We start from the raw sequence: 16103 nt of genomic DNA on the forward strand, positions 1-16103 counted from the left end.
CAAATAATACGCTTTTAAAGCATCGATATAGTTTTATAACCAACTGTCCACAAGGCACAAAGAAAATTAAGAGAAATCCGATTTCTAGTTCCCGCATAGAGAGTGATGTAAAAAAGTAGCTTCAGACTGTCAGGTACACATATGTCTAAGAATCTCAGATTCCTCTTTGAGTAGGAAGTCGTCCTGCGCTATTGAAATGTACTTCTGTTGAAAACGTATTCCAACATAAATTCATAAATGATTATCTCTAAAAGAATTAAGAAAAGTAAAAGGTAAGAAGAAATTCTTCTGAGTGGAAAAGAGAAACGAGGAACAACAGAAGAAATCACTTATCTCCCTCGCTCGTAAATTACAGTCGCGAAGGAGAATCTTGGATAAAGCATTTATCCATCATGTACTGGCTTAACCAGAAATCCGCTTCTACATGACAATAAACCCTTAGGTATAAATTCACTTCTGTTAGTGTGAGAGACATGATGTGTACTTTTACTAGTTTTTTTTAAAGATGTGGTAATGAAAGAACATAAATACAAACATAGTAAAATGAACAAATGTTAATTGGATGTACATGTGGTAGTGTGTGTTGAATTTCTATTAACTTCTCTTTCAAAGTAGTTACATCACTTTCACAGCCTTTCAAATATTAACAAACAGTGTAATAAAGCACAGAATCCCATCTTGGAAATCCATTTCTACATAAAATCAACAGATGAATGAAGATGTTTATATTTTCTTTACATAATAATTTTATTCAGAGTCACAAAGACTACACTGTGGCTCGAAACTTAGTTTTTAATGTATTCACACAAGTTTGCGTTTCCAAAAAGAAATTACTCCTTAACAACAATTGGTTTCACTATTGTGGCAAGTCGTATATACATCAAAAAATTGGTATATTTGAAGATTTGTACTTTTACACATATTGCAGAGTAGAATTTCCTGGAGCACATTTTTGGAAGCTGAAATTCTCTGAATGCATTGTATATCTGATATTTTCACAGGGCATAAAAAGGAAAAAATACTGATTATTTTGGAATTAAAAATTTACTGCCTGTCTAGGGTATTCTCCTTCATATCACATTTTCAAAAATTAGCTGCAGGGGAAGTAAATAAGCTATTAGATGTGAATCGCGCTTCCAGTACATATGTGCGATTACTTGGTACCACAAAAAGCACATGTATGTAGAGCTGAAAGAAAAGGCGAATTTAAAGGGTTCCATTAACAAAGGACACAACCACTATGTTGTTCGATAAGAGGAATGTAATAGAAACGTTTGCATTTTCTGCACACTTATCGTTTCCTACCGCACTTTCTATCTGTCTGTAGAGTAACAATAATATGATACAACCATTTTTCCAGATAATCACATTCTATTGGTAGCAATGTTTCAAAATTTGTCCCTTTGTACTTTTCGATGGTAACATACTGACATGCTGCGTCTACACGGCTGTCACAAATATTTCTAGAAGAATGTAATCAATTTCATGAGTATTTGTCCTGTTACCTGACGTTTCTTCGTAGTGTAAAAATCCCACCGTCACGTGAACAGTGCAAATTGTATGGGTAGTGATTTTCACTTCAGAATGTAAATGAGAGGTATCTGGGAGAGGGGCAGAAGTTAGAGCTTTTCAGTGTTCTCGGAGGTAACTGAATTTTGTTGAGTATTTACTATGTAAGTGGTCATAGTGCGTGGAGAAGGCTGTGTCTTACTGCAGTAGTGAATGTAAGATTGCTGATGATGATGGCTGAGAAATAGAGGTAATACGTGGAGGCAAGGACAGTGAGAGAACTCTTGCGATTAGCGGCAATTTGGGCGTATCTCACTGCAGTCACGTTTATGATGAGATACATTGCTATCTCGCTGTCCTCGCCTCTAGAATACGGTTGAAGTAAGAAATGGAAATGACCAAAAGCAAGCCATTATGATGGCGAGACGCGATGAGTTTTCGCCTCTGGGATCGCTGGTCCTTCGGGACACTGGGTCGCAGCACAACACGGAGCACTTTCGCCGCGGATGTCCACACGGAGAGACGACGACCTCGCCGGACGAGGCGAGCGGCGGCCTCCGGCCAGCTGGACGTGGTGCGGTGCAGAGGCCTGGATTCCAGAGCGAGGTCTGGAGGAGCGGCAGCTGCAGCGGCAGTCAGTGCGGCCGCAGGAAGGCCGTGACGGACGCCAGGGCGGACAGCATCGTCGCGACGCCCAGAGACGCCGGCGCCGTGGCCGCGTTGCAGCCGTCCGCGAAGCACTGGCACACCACCTCCAGGTGGTCGTCGTCCTCGTACTGGTAACACGGGTTGCGGCTGCGCTCCCAGCTGCACGTGCGGCGCACGCGGACCACCGGCTCGTCGCGTTGCACTGCAACACAGGAAATGAGACTTGTGGCGTGTCTCAACGCGGCAGGCCTGAAGGCAGGGGAAAGCAACTCGCTGGGAAAGGACGTTTCACGCAGCCTCCCAAAGGCCGTTGTGAGCACTATGTAAAAAGAATTAGTCATCCCCGAGAAAAATGGCGTGAAGATCATCTACAGCCAGTCGGTACATTTCGTGGTGTTTCCGAGGCATTTGATTCTCTAGATCAGTGGTTCCCACCAGGTGGTCCGCGGACCCCCAGGGGTCCGCGAGCTTTGCCAGAGGCGTCCACAAGATGCTATTAGAATAAAAAAATACGTTAAATATATTCCGTATTGTGGTGTGTGTACTGTAAGATCTTCAGTACACGCACCATCAGATTATTTGACTTGTCGCTCTAACGAAGTAGGCGAGTGTCAGCAATATGTCTCGTGGTCTTATCGTGGCGTGTTTATCTTCTGCCATTAGGTCAGACAATAGAAATGCCACTTGCACGCTTAGAGTAGCAGATTGACGGTGACCAACTTTAAACAGAACTTGATTAATTTTCACACACATTTATTAAAATAATAACAAACATAAAAATTACTTAACTTGGTTCTGGATGCTATTTACAATTGACAGTCTGAAGTTCCTTTGGTATTGGTACGTTAATCTTATTCTCACACATATCTCTGATACTTGACAAAAGTGTCTACACATTTATCTACGTGGCTATGTACAGGAATATGAGAATCTTACTAGGCGCAGACTGATACTTGACTATAGACTGGTACAGACAAATGTAGAACTCGTACAGACTGGTACAGACAAATGCAGACTTACTAATCGGAGGTCTGTACACTCGTTATAATACCTCACGCGTTCCTGTATCACTGCGTGAGTGTGATCCGCGAGGAGAAAAGGTTCTACGTTAACAACGATCTGATTGCCTGCGGTACATATTAATACGCGGATCGGCGGAAGCAGAATTTGGTCTGTCTCTATGGCAGCGCCATCTCGTAGTGCGGAGGCGGACGAGCGCTGCGCCTGCGCTGTTGCGCTTAGCGGGGCGCGCTCTAGTGGGAAAGTTGTGTACGCGCTGACTACGTGGAACTATGTACACAACATGTATGATAACAGATCTTTTGTTGTGGCCGCTTCCTGCATGAGCAGAGCCTTAACGAACGCTAGCTTCTGGATCTAGCGCCTTCCTAGAGCCAACTGACACTAGCACACTAGCAAAACTAGAATTAGATAGAGGCAAATAGTTCTGCTGTATGCCGTTAGACTGTGCGCGCTGCCTCTTTGCAACTGACAACTAAGAACTGAAAATTAAAACCAACTGTATATTGATGGAGTACTCTGTTGTAAGTGTATTTTTTCAAATAAATAATACCCGGCATGAAATTAGTGGTTTCTTATTGTTCACACATGTCTACTCAATGCAATCCTAAGTGTTGTACATTTGAAAGACCAATACACTCAGTTTTCATTTTTTCCTGTCATTTTTAGTTCATACTCAATTTTTATTTTTTTAAGGAGTTTGTTATACTAAACACACAGATTTGAAGACAAAGATTTTGAGCAATAATCAAAAATTTAACAATAACAATGATGTCTAAATTGAAAAAGTTTTAAGCTCAATATTTTTTCAATAATGAATATGTCACTGTTTTTTCTAAGTACCAAAAATAGAAAACATATAGAAAGACTCATTTGGCTTTTTAGGTACTTGATACTCCGATATGACAAGGTACCAATCATGCTAGATGAGGGGGTCCTCGAGAAAATGTTGTTGGGAACCCCTGCTCTAGAACGTAAATTATTACCCTCTTAGAAAAACATAAGTTTTATGGAACTGATGGCTTCACTGATAACTAGTTTCGATCACAGATTACAAAAACAAAGCAAAAAGTTATGCGGAATATTTCAAACAACGTTTGCAGGACAAAAAATTTTAGTGTTTTGGTACAATGCAGGAGGTATGTCCTACAGGGCTCAACTTTGGGTCTACTCCTGTTCACTATACAGGGTGTCACTCCCAAAAGTCGTCAGGCGCTTCTTCCCTGATTTTTCGGTTCATAGTTGAAGTTTATATTTTGCAGTGTGAGTTTCTGTAGTCAGCCCAAACAAATGCTGCTCATCAAATCTTTCGTGCAACACCCAGTGACAACAGAAAGTGTCAATTTGTTTCCCATTACGAGCAAAATCATTTTTAAAGCGGGATTTTACCTGCCCATTCGATAGAGCTGTCGCATATTAGTGTAGTGCGATAATTTTTATCCATTTGTGTTAGCAGCAACATTAAAACACGAAGAAAAACGAGTACTCCAGCATCAGTTGAGTAGCGCTACTGCATGGGGGTAGCAGTCAGCATGCGCCAGGGCTGTGCTGTCGCTGTTGGCGTACTGGTTGTCCTTCGTATTTTAGTGTTGTTGTTAACACAAATGGATAAAATGAATTTGGCCTAGGCCAATTTGGGACCGTTCGATCGAATGGACACTTAAAATTCCGCTTTAAAATCCATTTTGCTCGTAATGGGAAATAAATCGACACTTTCGGTTGTCACTGAGTGTTGAATGGAAGGTTTGTTGAGCAGTATTTTTTTTTTCTTTTTTTTTTGAGGGTGTGGCGAGGGGGCGGGCGCTGATTGCAGCTACACATTTTAGAAACTAAGTTGCAAATTCCTCCCGAAATACCTGAGAAAATGCTGCGCCTGGCACCCCATGGGAGACACATCTGTTACTGTGGACGAACTTTCACTTAAAATTCGTCATCCAGAATTTGTGCTTTTTTGCAAATGATTGTATTGTATTGTATGTTAACCTGGGACCTAGAAACTATGGAAAGGCTCCGTCCCCGCCTCAGCCGCAGTGGTCCACAAACCCACGACGACCACCGCAGTCCACTTCACCCCTCTGCCACCCCACACCGAAACCAGGGTTATCGTGCGGTCCGGCCCCCGGTGGATCCCCTAGGGAACGTCTCACACCAAACGAGTGTAACCCCTATGTTTGTGTGGTAGAGTAATGGTGGTGTACGCGTACGTGGAGAACTTGTTTGCGCAGCAATCGCCGACATAGTGTAACTGAGGCAGAATAAGGGGAACCTGCCCGCATTCTCCGAGGCAGATGGATGGAAAACCGCCTATAAACCATCCGCAGACTGGCCGGTTCACCGGACCTCGACACACATCCGCCGGGCGGATTCGAGCCGGGGACCGGGCGCTCCATCCCGCCCGGAAAGCCTTGCGTTAGATCGCACGGCCAACCGGGCCGGCTTGCAAATGATACTAGCGCTATAATAAATTCTCCTAGATAGTAAGCCACAGAAGAAACCGTTAATAATGTTTTCCACAGAACAGACTAATTTCAAAATGGTACACTATATTCAGTTCTTTACAATAAATATAACCCTACTCCGTAGCTGATGTTGTTAAAGCACACTTCTGCAATGGCACTCGATTCGAAGGCAAGCAGGTTTAAATAATGGTGATGGAAATATGCACTGCCAGTGTTCGGTCATAAAGGGGAGGAGACATGGTTATGTAGAGTTTCTGATCAGCAGTTTTTGTACCAGCGTCGTGGATTAAATTCCAACGCCTCTGCAATCACTCACTGTTACCTTCCGGCAGGATAACTGTCCGTATCACAAGGCCAGACTCGTGTCAGAGTGGTTTCAGAAGCATGGTACTGAACTCACGTTGTTTTCTTTGCAACGAAGTCACCTCGTCTCAACCCGATGCAACACGTCGGGGACGCTATCGAGCGCCAGCTCCACATCCACACTCCACTGACACAAAATTTACATAAATTCAGCGACTTGTACGTAGAGATCAGACATCTACCGAGGATTTACCGAATGCATGCCTCACAATATCACTGCTGCACAGCGTTCCACAGGTGGACCAACATGCTATTAATCAAGTGATAATAACGTCTGGCTCATCACTTCATGTCGACTGTGGTCGTACCCAATCGTCTTCCAGCGGACTCTTAATTTCATCTTCAATGTTTAACACAAACAATAAGGCGTAAAAAATACGTTTCTTATGCGGAATGTGTTTAGCATGTCACATTGCCATAAATAGAACAGACAACTAGTCGCTTACTCAGACATGATAACGGAGACATAATTAACTGTGGCAAGTATTTCATTTTCAAACACGGATATTATTTGCAAGTTTTAGGAATCCATGGATCTCCCCTGAAGAGAAAATAGTTACTGATATAACAAAGATTCAATTTTTCATGATATTTCACTTTCAACGTCTTCGTTACAGGGAGCGTTCAGTAAGATATACACTACTGGCCATTAAAATTGCTACACCAAGAAGAAATGCAGATGATAAACGGATATTCATTGGACAAATATATTATACTAGAACTGACATGTGATTACATTTTCACGCAGTTTGGAGGCATTGATCCTGAGCAACCAGTACCCAGAACAACCACCTCTGGCCGTAATAACGGCTTTCATACGCCTGTGCATTTAGTCAAGCAGAGCTTGGATGGCGTGTACAGGTACAGCTGTCCATGCAGCTTCAACACGATACCACACTTCATCAAGAGTAGTGACTGGCGTATTGTGACGAGCCAGTTGCTCGGCCACCATTGACCAGACGTTTTCAATTGGTTAGACATCTGGAGAATATGGTGGCCATGGCAGCAGTCGAACATTTTCTGTACCCAGAAAGGCCCGCACAGGACCTGCAACATGCGGTCGTGCATTATCCTGCTGAAATGTACGGTTTCGCAAGGATCGAATGAAGCGTAGAGCCACGGGTCGTAACACATCTCAAATGTAACGTCCACTGTCCAAAGTGCCGTCAATGCGAACAAGAGGTGACCGAGACGTGTAACCAATGGCACCAGACACCATCACGCCGGGTGATACGCCAGTGTGGCGATGACGAATACACGCTTCCAATGTGCGTTCAGCGCGATGTCGCCAAACACGGATGCGACCATCATGATGCTGTAAACAGAGCCTGAATTCATCCGAAACAATGACGTTTTGCCATTCGTGCACCCAGGTTCGTCGTTGAGTGTACAATCGTATTCGCTCCAGTCTGTGATGCAGCGTCCAGGGTAACCGGAGCCATGGTCTCCAAGCTGATAGTCTATGCTGCTGCAAACGTCGTCGAACTGTTCGTGCAGATGGTTGTTGTCTTGCAAACGTCCCCATCTGTTGACTCAAGGATCGAGACGTGGCTGCACGATCCATTACAGCCATGCGGGTAAGACGCCTGTCATCTCGACTGCTAGTGATACGAGGTCGTTGGGATCCAGCACGACGTTCCGTATTACGCTCCTGAACCCATCTATTCCACATTCTGCTAACAGTTATTGGATCTCGACCAACGCTAGCATCAATGTCGCGATAGGATAAACCGCAATCGCGATAGGGTACAATCCGACCTTTATCAAAGTCGGAAACGTGATGGTACGCATTTCTCCTCCTTACACGGGGCATCACAACAACGTTTCACCAGGCAACGCCGGTCAGCTGCTGTTTGTGTATGGGAAATCGGTGGGAAACTTTCCTCAACTCGGCACGTTGTAGGTGTCGCCACCGGCGCCAACCTTGTGTGAATGCTCTGAAAAGCTAATCATTTTCATATCACAGCATCTTCTTCCTGTCGGGTAAATTTCGCGTGTGTAGCACGTCCACTTCGTGGCGTAGCAATTTTAATGGCCAATAATGTACAACACACTTTTCTTCCCGGCCTATTTTGGTTGGAAAAATGTGAATGTGTTGTGGAACATCGTGAATTATTCTTGTTTCAGCCCTTAAAATTTCATGAACTTCCAATAGGTGACGGCGCTATGCGTAGCCTTCAAAATAGCGTCTGTAACGGAGGTTCGTTCCAAGGTGCGGGCTGTCACTGAGTTTCTTTCAGCGGAAAACCAGAGAATCGCAGATATTCATAGACGCTTGCAGAATGTCTGCGGAGACCTGGTAGTGAACAAAATCACGGTGAATCGATGGGCGAGGCGTCTGTCATTATTGCAACTAGATCGCGCCAGCTTGTCCGATGTCCCGCCTGCCTGCCCACCGCCCACTCGTGCAAAGTTGGAACCTGCGGTCACTTATTCGAGGTAATCGACAGATTACAAACAAACATTTTGTTGCAGGACTGGACGTCTTAGTTGGCAGTACTGACACACTCGTCCAATAGTTGGGGTACTCAAAAGTGTACAGCCACTGTGTTCTCGTCGTCTAACAGAAGACCGGAACGAGCAACGGGTTTGGATCTATGGGAGATGCACTCCGCGCGAAACGGTATGTGGATGATGGGGACGTTACTGATGCAGCAAGATGTTGGCTCCGACGCAGAACAGTAGAGTGGTACCGTGCAAGCATACAGGTCCTCCCAGTATTATGACGTAAGGCGGTGGCACTGAACGGAAATTATGTTAAAAAATAGGGTTTTCGTAGCCAAAAATGTGGGCAATAATGTCGTGTACCGGAATCCTGAATGAAACCAACCTGCTATCAGAAAAAATGTGTTGCTTCACATGTTGAACGCCCCTCGTATGTCTAACATACAAGTCACAGTTAGTACTGCGATTTACTGTTCGTAACTGGTGTAATGGACATCAGAGGAATGACAGTGCAGGATGACAGACAAAACACCAGACAATACTGAAAAAAAATGGTTCAAATGGCTCTGAGAACTATGGGACTTAACAGCTGTGGTCATCAGTCCCCTAGAACTTAGAACTACTTAAACCTAACTAACCTAAGGGCATCACACACATCCATGCCCGAGGCAGGATTCGAACCTGCGACCGTAGCAGTCGCGCGGTTCCGGACTGCGCGCCTAGAACCGCGAGACCACCGCGGCCGGCGACAATACCGAAGACGTAATGTCATCCACCAGCTGATGGGACTGTATGTCGTCAGTGCGTAACGCACCCGAAACAGAGTTAATGACGCTATCGTAGATCAAAAAAGTGAAGCCACATTGTTATTTATACTCAAGAAACGGAAATCGAAATAAACGGATGTCATAAGAAACGCTATCAAACTTGTTAATATAGTTACATTGGAGATCCTAGGTAGCTTCACACATTGGAGAATTAAATGCCTTCAAGCAGAGCGAGCCATTATCGTCGAAAGGAATAGAATTTCAGCACAACATTTGTTGTTGTTGTTGTTGTGGTCTTCAGTCCTGAGACTGGTTTGATGCAGTTCTCCATGCTACTCTATCCTGTGCAAGCTTCTTCATCTCCCAGTGCGTACTGCAACCTACATCCTTCTGAATCTGCTTAGTGTATTCATCTCTTGGTCTCCCTCTACGATTTTTACCCTCCACGCTGCCCTCCAATACTAAATTGGTGATACCTCGATGTCTCAGAACATGTCCTACCAACCGATCCCTTCTTCTAGTCAAGTTGTGCCACAAGCTCCTCTTCTCCCCAATTCTATTCAATACCTCCTCATTAGTTATGTGATCCACCCATCTAATCTTCAGCGTTCTTCTGTAGCACCACATTTCGAAAGCTTCTATTCTCTTCTTGTCTAAACTATTTATCGTCCATGTTTCACTTCCATACGTGGCTACACTCCATACAAATACTTTCAGAAACGACTTCCTGACACTTAAATCTATACTCGGTGTTAACAAATTTCTCTTCTTCAGAAACGCTTTCCTTGCCACTGCCAGTCCACATTTTATATCCTCTCTACTTCGACCATCATCAGTTATTTTGCTCCCCAAATAGCAAAACTCCCTTACTACTTTAAGTGTCTCATTTCCTAATCTAATTTCCGCAGCATCACCTGATTTATTTCGACAACATTCCATTATCCACTTTTTCCTTTTGTTGATGTTCATCTTATATCATTCCGTTCAACTGCTCTTCAAAGTCCTTTGCTGTCTCTGACAGAATTACAATGTCATCGGCGAACCTCAAAGTTTTTATTTCTTCTCCATGGATTTTAATACCTACTCCGAATTTTTCTTTTGTTTCCTTTGCTGCTCGCTCAATATACAGATCGAATAACATCGGGGAGAGGCTACAACCCGGTCTCACTCCCTTCCCAACCACTGCTTCCCTTTCATGCCCCTCGACTCTTGTACATCCATATAAAAACAAGATCTAATAGCAATCTCAGAAAATCAGGAAGTCAAATATGTTGTGTCTTTGCTATGCATGACGATGAACCTAATTCAACTACGTGAACAACGCAGGGCGCGAAGGTGCGTTCGGTGCCTAAACATGAAGGAAAACCGAGCGAGGTGGAGCAGTGGTTAGCACACTGGACTCGCATTCGGGAGGACGACGGTACAATCCTGCGTCCGGGCATCCTGATTTTGGTTTACCGCGAGTTCCCTAAATCTCTCCAGGCAAATTTCGGGATGGTTCCTTTGAAAGGGCACGGCCGACTTCCTTCTCTGTCCCTCCTTAATCCGATGAGACCGGTAACCTCGCTGTCTGGTCTGTTCCCTTAAACAACCCATGGAGGAAAGCGGAAGTTTTACAGTGTGACGTAGTGAGCCGTTCTATGATACCCCAGAAAGAGGCCAGTAAGACTGATATCTGATAAGTTCAAATGTTCAAATGTGTGTGAAATCTTTATGGGACTTGACTGCTAAGGTCATCAGTCCCTAGGCTTACACACTACTTAACCTAAATTATCCTAAGGACAAACACACACACCCATGTTCAAATGGTTCAAATGGCTCTGAGCACTATGGGACTCAACTGCTGAGGTCATTAGTCCCCTAGAACTTAGAACTAGTTAAACCGAACTAACCTAAGGACATCACAAACATCCATGCCCGGGGCAGGATTCGAACCTGCGACCGTAGCGGTCTTGCGGTTCCAGACTGCAGCGCCTTTAACCGCACGGCCACTTCGGCCGGCCACACCGATGTCCGAGGGAGGACTAATCCCAGGCTGCTCTGATAAGTCTGATTCCAATTTACGATTATAAAAAAATTCGCTTTGTGTTATTTGAACCATTTCAGTAAAGAGTACGTAAAAAGTTTAGATATTTTGTGATCATAAATGGTAATGTCACTGTTTGGGGAATTATGTGGAACAGGATTCTAAAAACTGAATTATTTTCCTGTTTCAATGAGGTCAAGGAATAAAATCCTCTGGTAATTCTTAGTCCCAGCAATTAATTATCAAAAATACACTGGGGTATAGGATTCGGCCGAAATTGCGACAAAAGTGGGGATTTATTTCGCCTGACTCATTACTTTTTTTTTCTTCAGAGATGTGTCATTGGTGGCGAGTTTTGAATTATACGAGTATCTAACTTCTCTTGTTGCTATGTTAAAATTTGCTTCTTTTGCCAAACCACCGTAGAGTTTACATATATTCTTCGTGCAGACACACCAATGCTGTTTCAATTGCAATAGAATCCTGAAACAGTGTATTACTTAACTAGCAACTGAGGAAGATGTACTTGATGACAGTCGGCTAGAGTGCTTGTCATTTCTCAAACACTCCGTACCATCTATAAGCCGTTTAAACCAATCAAACGTTCTTGCCTTGGTCAAAGCTCGTTCATGCGGTAGGTGTGTGCTTTATGCTTTGTCCGCATGAGCGGAAGGTGAAAACAGATTATCAGTGTCTTTGGCGAGCTAAAAGATGTTTCAGATGAAAAAATATAGTTGAGGTGAAAAATACTGTCCTTCATTCCGAACTAAAAGATATTAGACAATGAGCGGTGAACTGTTTTCGTATTTTCGGATCATTAATGTACAGAAATAAAATTGTTTGAGGAGTTTCAGTTCCAGCCGTTTATTATTAAAACACTTGGGGTATGGGATTCTCCTGAAATAACAAAAGAAGTTGCGTTTCATTTTCTCCAGACTTCTTACTCCTTTTCACTTTCTTCAGAAAAGTGTCATCAGTGTCAATATAATACATACTTCTCTTGCTCTTTTGTTAAAATTTGCTTCTGTTATTTAAAAAAAAAAGGTTGGAGTTCACAAACATTTATCTCACTAACATGTAATGTAGTTTACATTGCGTCAGAATCCTGAAACAGTGTATTATGAACCTAAGAACGCAGGGGCAAGACAGGCCAATAGTTTATGAAGGAGCCCACTCTTGGTACAAAAATAAACGAATAATACGTGAATAACGTTATTGTAAAACCCATAGCACTTTCTTTTCATCAACTATTGATGACCCTTAAAATTACATTTCTCCGTCGAAGATATCATAAGTTACTTGCATATAGCGGATAAAAGTAATTTCTGCACATTAACCACATGCTAAATTCTCTCCTCTTGTGGGCTAACGTTTGCCAAAACAGTTTGAGATAGAAGGGATGTCACGAATGTTTCATTCCACTTCTATACTCCATGCGCTCGAGCGCAACTGTGTGAGCTACATACAGTCCTTTTTCTTCAAATTGGAGATAAATGATCTGCTCCCAACATCAAGTAAAAATTCTGTATCTTAGCTAAAATTCATATGCAGTAATGTGCGACTTATTATGCACCAAATGCTGTCACATAGCAAACCTTACTTTTCATTACAAACTATTGGAATTTCGATCATTATGTTACGTATTGTCGAGATATGACAATAACTATCATCATTAACAAAAATATGTCCGCCCGGATAGCTGAGTAGTCAGCGTGACGGATTGCTGTTCTAGAGGCCCGGGTTCGATCCCCGGCTGGGTAGGAAACTTTCTCCGCTCAGGTACTGGGCTGTCACTTCATCATCATTTCATCCCCATCCGGCGCGCAGGTCGCCCAATGTGCCGTCAAATTTTATAGGACCTGAACCAAGGCGGCCGGACCTGCCCCACAAGGGGCCTCCCGGCCAATGACACCAAACGCTCATCTCCATTACTTTTTCACTTCCAACAAAATTATAGGCAATTCATCAAGAAGCTACTGAATGAGACTATGAGATACGAGGTAATCATACAATTTTACCAAATTTTTTTTTGAAAAAACTGTATGCAAGTATATCAGGCGGGCATGTCATACACTATGGCCATTAAAATTGCTACACCACGAAGATAACGTGCTACAGATGCGGAATTTAACCGACAGGAAGAAGATGCTGTGATATGCAAAATGATTAGCTTTTCAGAGCATTCACACAAGGTTGCCGCCGGTGGCGACACATACAACGTGCTGACATGAGGAAAGTTTCCAACCGAGTTCTCATACACAAACAGCAGTTGACCCGCGTTGCCTGGTGAAACGTTGTTGTGATGCCTCGTGTAGGGAGGAGAAATGCGTACCATCACGTTTCCGACTCTGCGAATGCGGTTTATCGTAGCGCGACATTGCTGCTCGCGTTGGTCGAGATCCAATGACTGTTAGCAGAATATGGAATCGGTGGGTTCAGGAAGGTAATACGGAACGCCGTGCTGGATCCCAACGGCCTCGTATCATTAGCAGTCGAGATAATAGGCATCTTACCCGCATGGCTGTAACGGATCGTGCAGCCAAGTCTGGATCCCTGAGTCAACAGATGGGGACGTTTGCAACACAACAACTATCTGCACGAACAGTTCGACGACGTTTGGAGCAGCATGGACTATCAGCTCGGGGACCATGGCTGCGGTTACCCTTGACGCTGCATCACAGACAGGAGCGCCTGCGATGGTGTACTCAACGACGAATCTGGGTCCACGAATGGCAAAACGTCATTGTTTCGGATGAATCCAGGTTCTGTTTACATCCGTGTTTGGTGACATCGCGGTGAACGCACATTGGAAGCGTGTATTCGCCATCGACATACTGGCGTATCACCCGGCGTGATGGTATGGGGGGCCATTGGATACACGTCTCCCTCACCTCTTGTTCGCATTGACGGCACCTTGAACAGTGGACGTTACATTTCAAATGTGTTACGACCCGTGGCTCTACCCTTCATGTGATCCCTGCGAAACCCTACATTTCAGCAGGATAATGCACGACCGCATGTTTCAGGTCCTGTACGGGCCTTTCTGGGTACAGAAAATGTTCGACTGCTGCCCTGGCCAGCACATTCTCCATATCTCTCACCAACTGAAAACGTCTGGTCAGTGGTGGCCGAGCAACTGGCTCGTCACAATAAGCCAGTCATTACTCTTGATGAACTGTGGTATCGTGTTGAAGCTGCATGGGCAGCTGTACCTGTAAACGCCATCCAAGCTCTGTCTGACTCAATGCCCAGGTGTATCAAGGCCGTTATTACGACCAGAGGTGGTTGTTCTGGGTACTGATTTCTCAGGATCTATGCACACAAATTGCGTGAAAATGTAATCACATATCAGTTCTACTACAATATATTTGTCGAATGAATATCCGTTTATTATTTGCATTTCCTCTTGGTGTAGGAATTTTAATGGCCAGTAGTGTATGTAAGTGGATCAGACTCGAGTGGTGACTCATTCTAGAGACGATACGGGTTGCAGATGGGGAAATTTTCCCTGACATAGATAATTATGGCCGAGCAACTGAATACGAGCATCTCGGAAAGAGTGAAGCTAATTAGATGTTCACTTGCTACTGTTGTGAACATATATGGAAAGTGGTTGAAAGATGGTGAAATCACGCCCAGGCGACAAGTGGCAATTTGTGACTCATCTGACGACAGACTACAATACCAGTGCAGGCACAAGTGTTTTGGAACACGCCATTCAGTACAAATTGTTGAACATCCGGCTGCGCAGCAGATAAAACCTACGTTATCTCATGCCGACCCAGTACACTGTCAGTTACGACTGTACTGGGCACGGGATCATAGAGATCGGACCGTCGATCAACAGAAAAGTGTCGCCCAGCCGGATGAATCAGGTTTCTTGTTACAACATGTCATTGGTCGTGTCTGGGTACTCCGTCATCGAGTCGAACAGCTGTTCAAGGCATGTACTGTAGCAGGGACACAGGTCAATGGGGCAGTATTAAGCTGTGGTGGATATTCACCTGTGCATCCCTGGGATCCCTGGTAGCAACGAAGGCGCCGTGACTGCTGAGGATTAAGTGAACATTATTGTTCACCACTTGCATCCCCTGCATCCCTAGATGTCTCCCCCAATAGACATACCCTCTTCCAGCAGATTAAATGTCCATGTCACTACGAGCATGATAGTGAGCTCATGTTGATATCCTGGCTTCCATATTCGTCTGATCTGAACCCGACAGAATACATCTTGCACGCTGGTGCAAGCCAAAAACGCACCCACCGACCGCAAACACGTGATGTGCGGTTACTGTTGCCACATACCTCTAGGAACTTACCAAGGACTCGCCGAATCGACACCAGCCAATTGCTGCTGTATTGCATTCCAAACGTCAACCAACACGCTGTTAACCCGTTTGTCGTAATGTTTCGGCTCGGCAGTGTATTACTACGACATTTCTAACTCAGTAGCGGAAGAAAATTATTTCATTTCTGCGAAAGCAGTTCAGATTGTTCACTAAATTTAGATACTGTGTGCAGTACTCACGCGTTTGAACCATTTTGCGGCAGAAGGGCTCCGCTCCGTTATAGTCGCCGTCACACGGCTTGAGAAGGCGATCGTACGTCGCGTTGCCCATCGTTATCTTGTCGCAGTCAGGATCCTCGAAGGAGTTACACTGGTAGCAGCTGATGGCGCGAGCTGCAACATATCGAGACACACCGTTGTCAGCGCAGATCCACTGCCGATGCAGAGGCAGCCATCTTCTACACTTCCAGTAGCAACTGCGATGGCTCTCCTGTTACATGAGAACGACAGATTCCACAATTCATACACAACAGTTGATACTAAGTTCACTGTGCCATATGATTCTTTTTATTCTCCGT

General features: G+C 44.3%; 1 protein-coding gene across 1 annotated transcript in view; it reads right to left on the reverse strand.

The window, feature by feature from the left end:
* Nucleotides 1-755: 755 nt before the first annotated feature.
* The window catches only part of LOC124776859, a 120928-nt gene continuing 105580 nt past the window's right edge, over nt 756-16103 (reverse strand). The window contains exons 3-4 of the mRNA XM_047252034.1: nt 15766-15918; nt 756-2359 (exon numbers count right to left, since the gene is read on the reverse strand). Coding sequence (XP_047107990.1) covers nt 2145-2359; nt 15766-15918 — 368 coding nt within the window. The 3' untranslated portion in view covers nt 756-2144. The remainder of the gene's footprint in view (nt 2360-15765; nt 15919-16103) is intronic.

The sequence above is a fragment of the Schistocerca piceifrons genome, chromosome 2 (assembly GCF_021461385.2).
Source record: "Schistocerca piceifrons isolate TAMUIC-IGC-003096 chromosome 2, iqSchPice1.1, whole genome shotgun sequence".
Taxonomy (NCBI): domain Eukaryota; kingdom Metazoa; phylum Arthropoda; class Insecta; order Orthoptera; family Acrididae; genus Schistocerca; species Schistocerca piceifrons.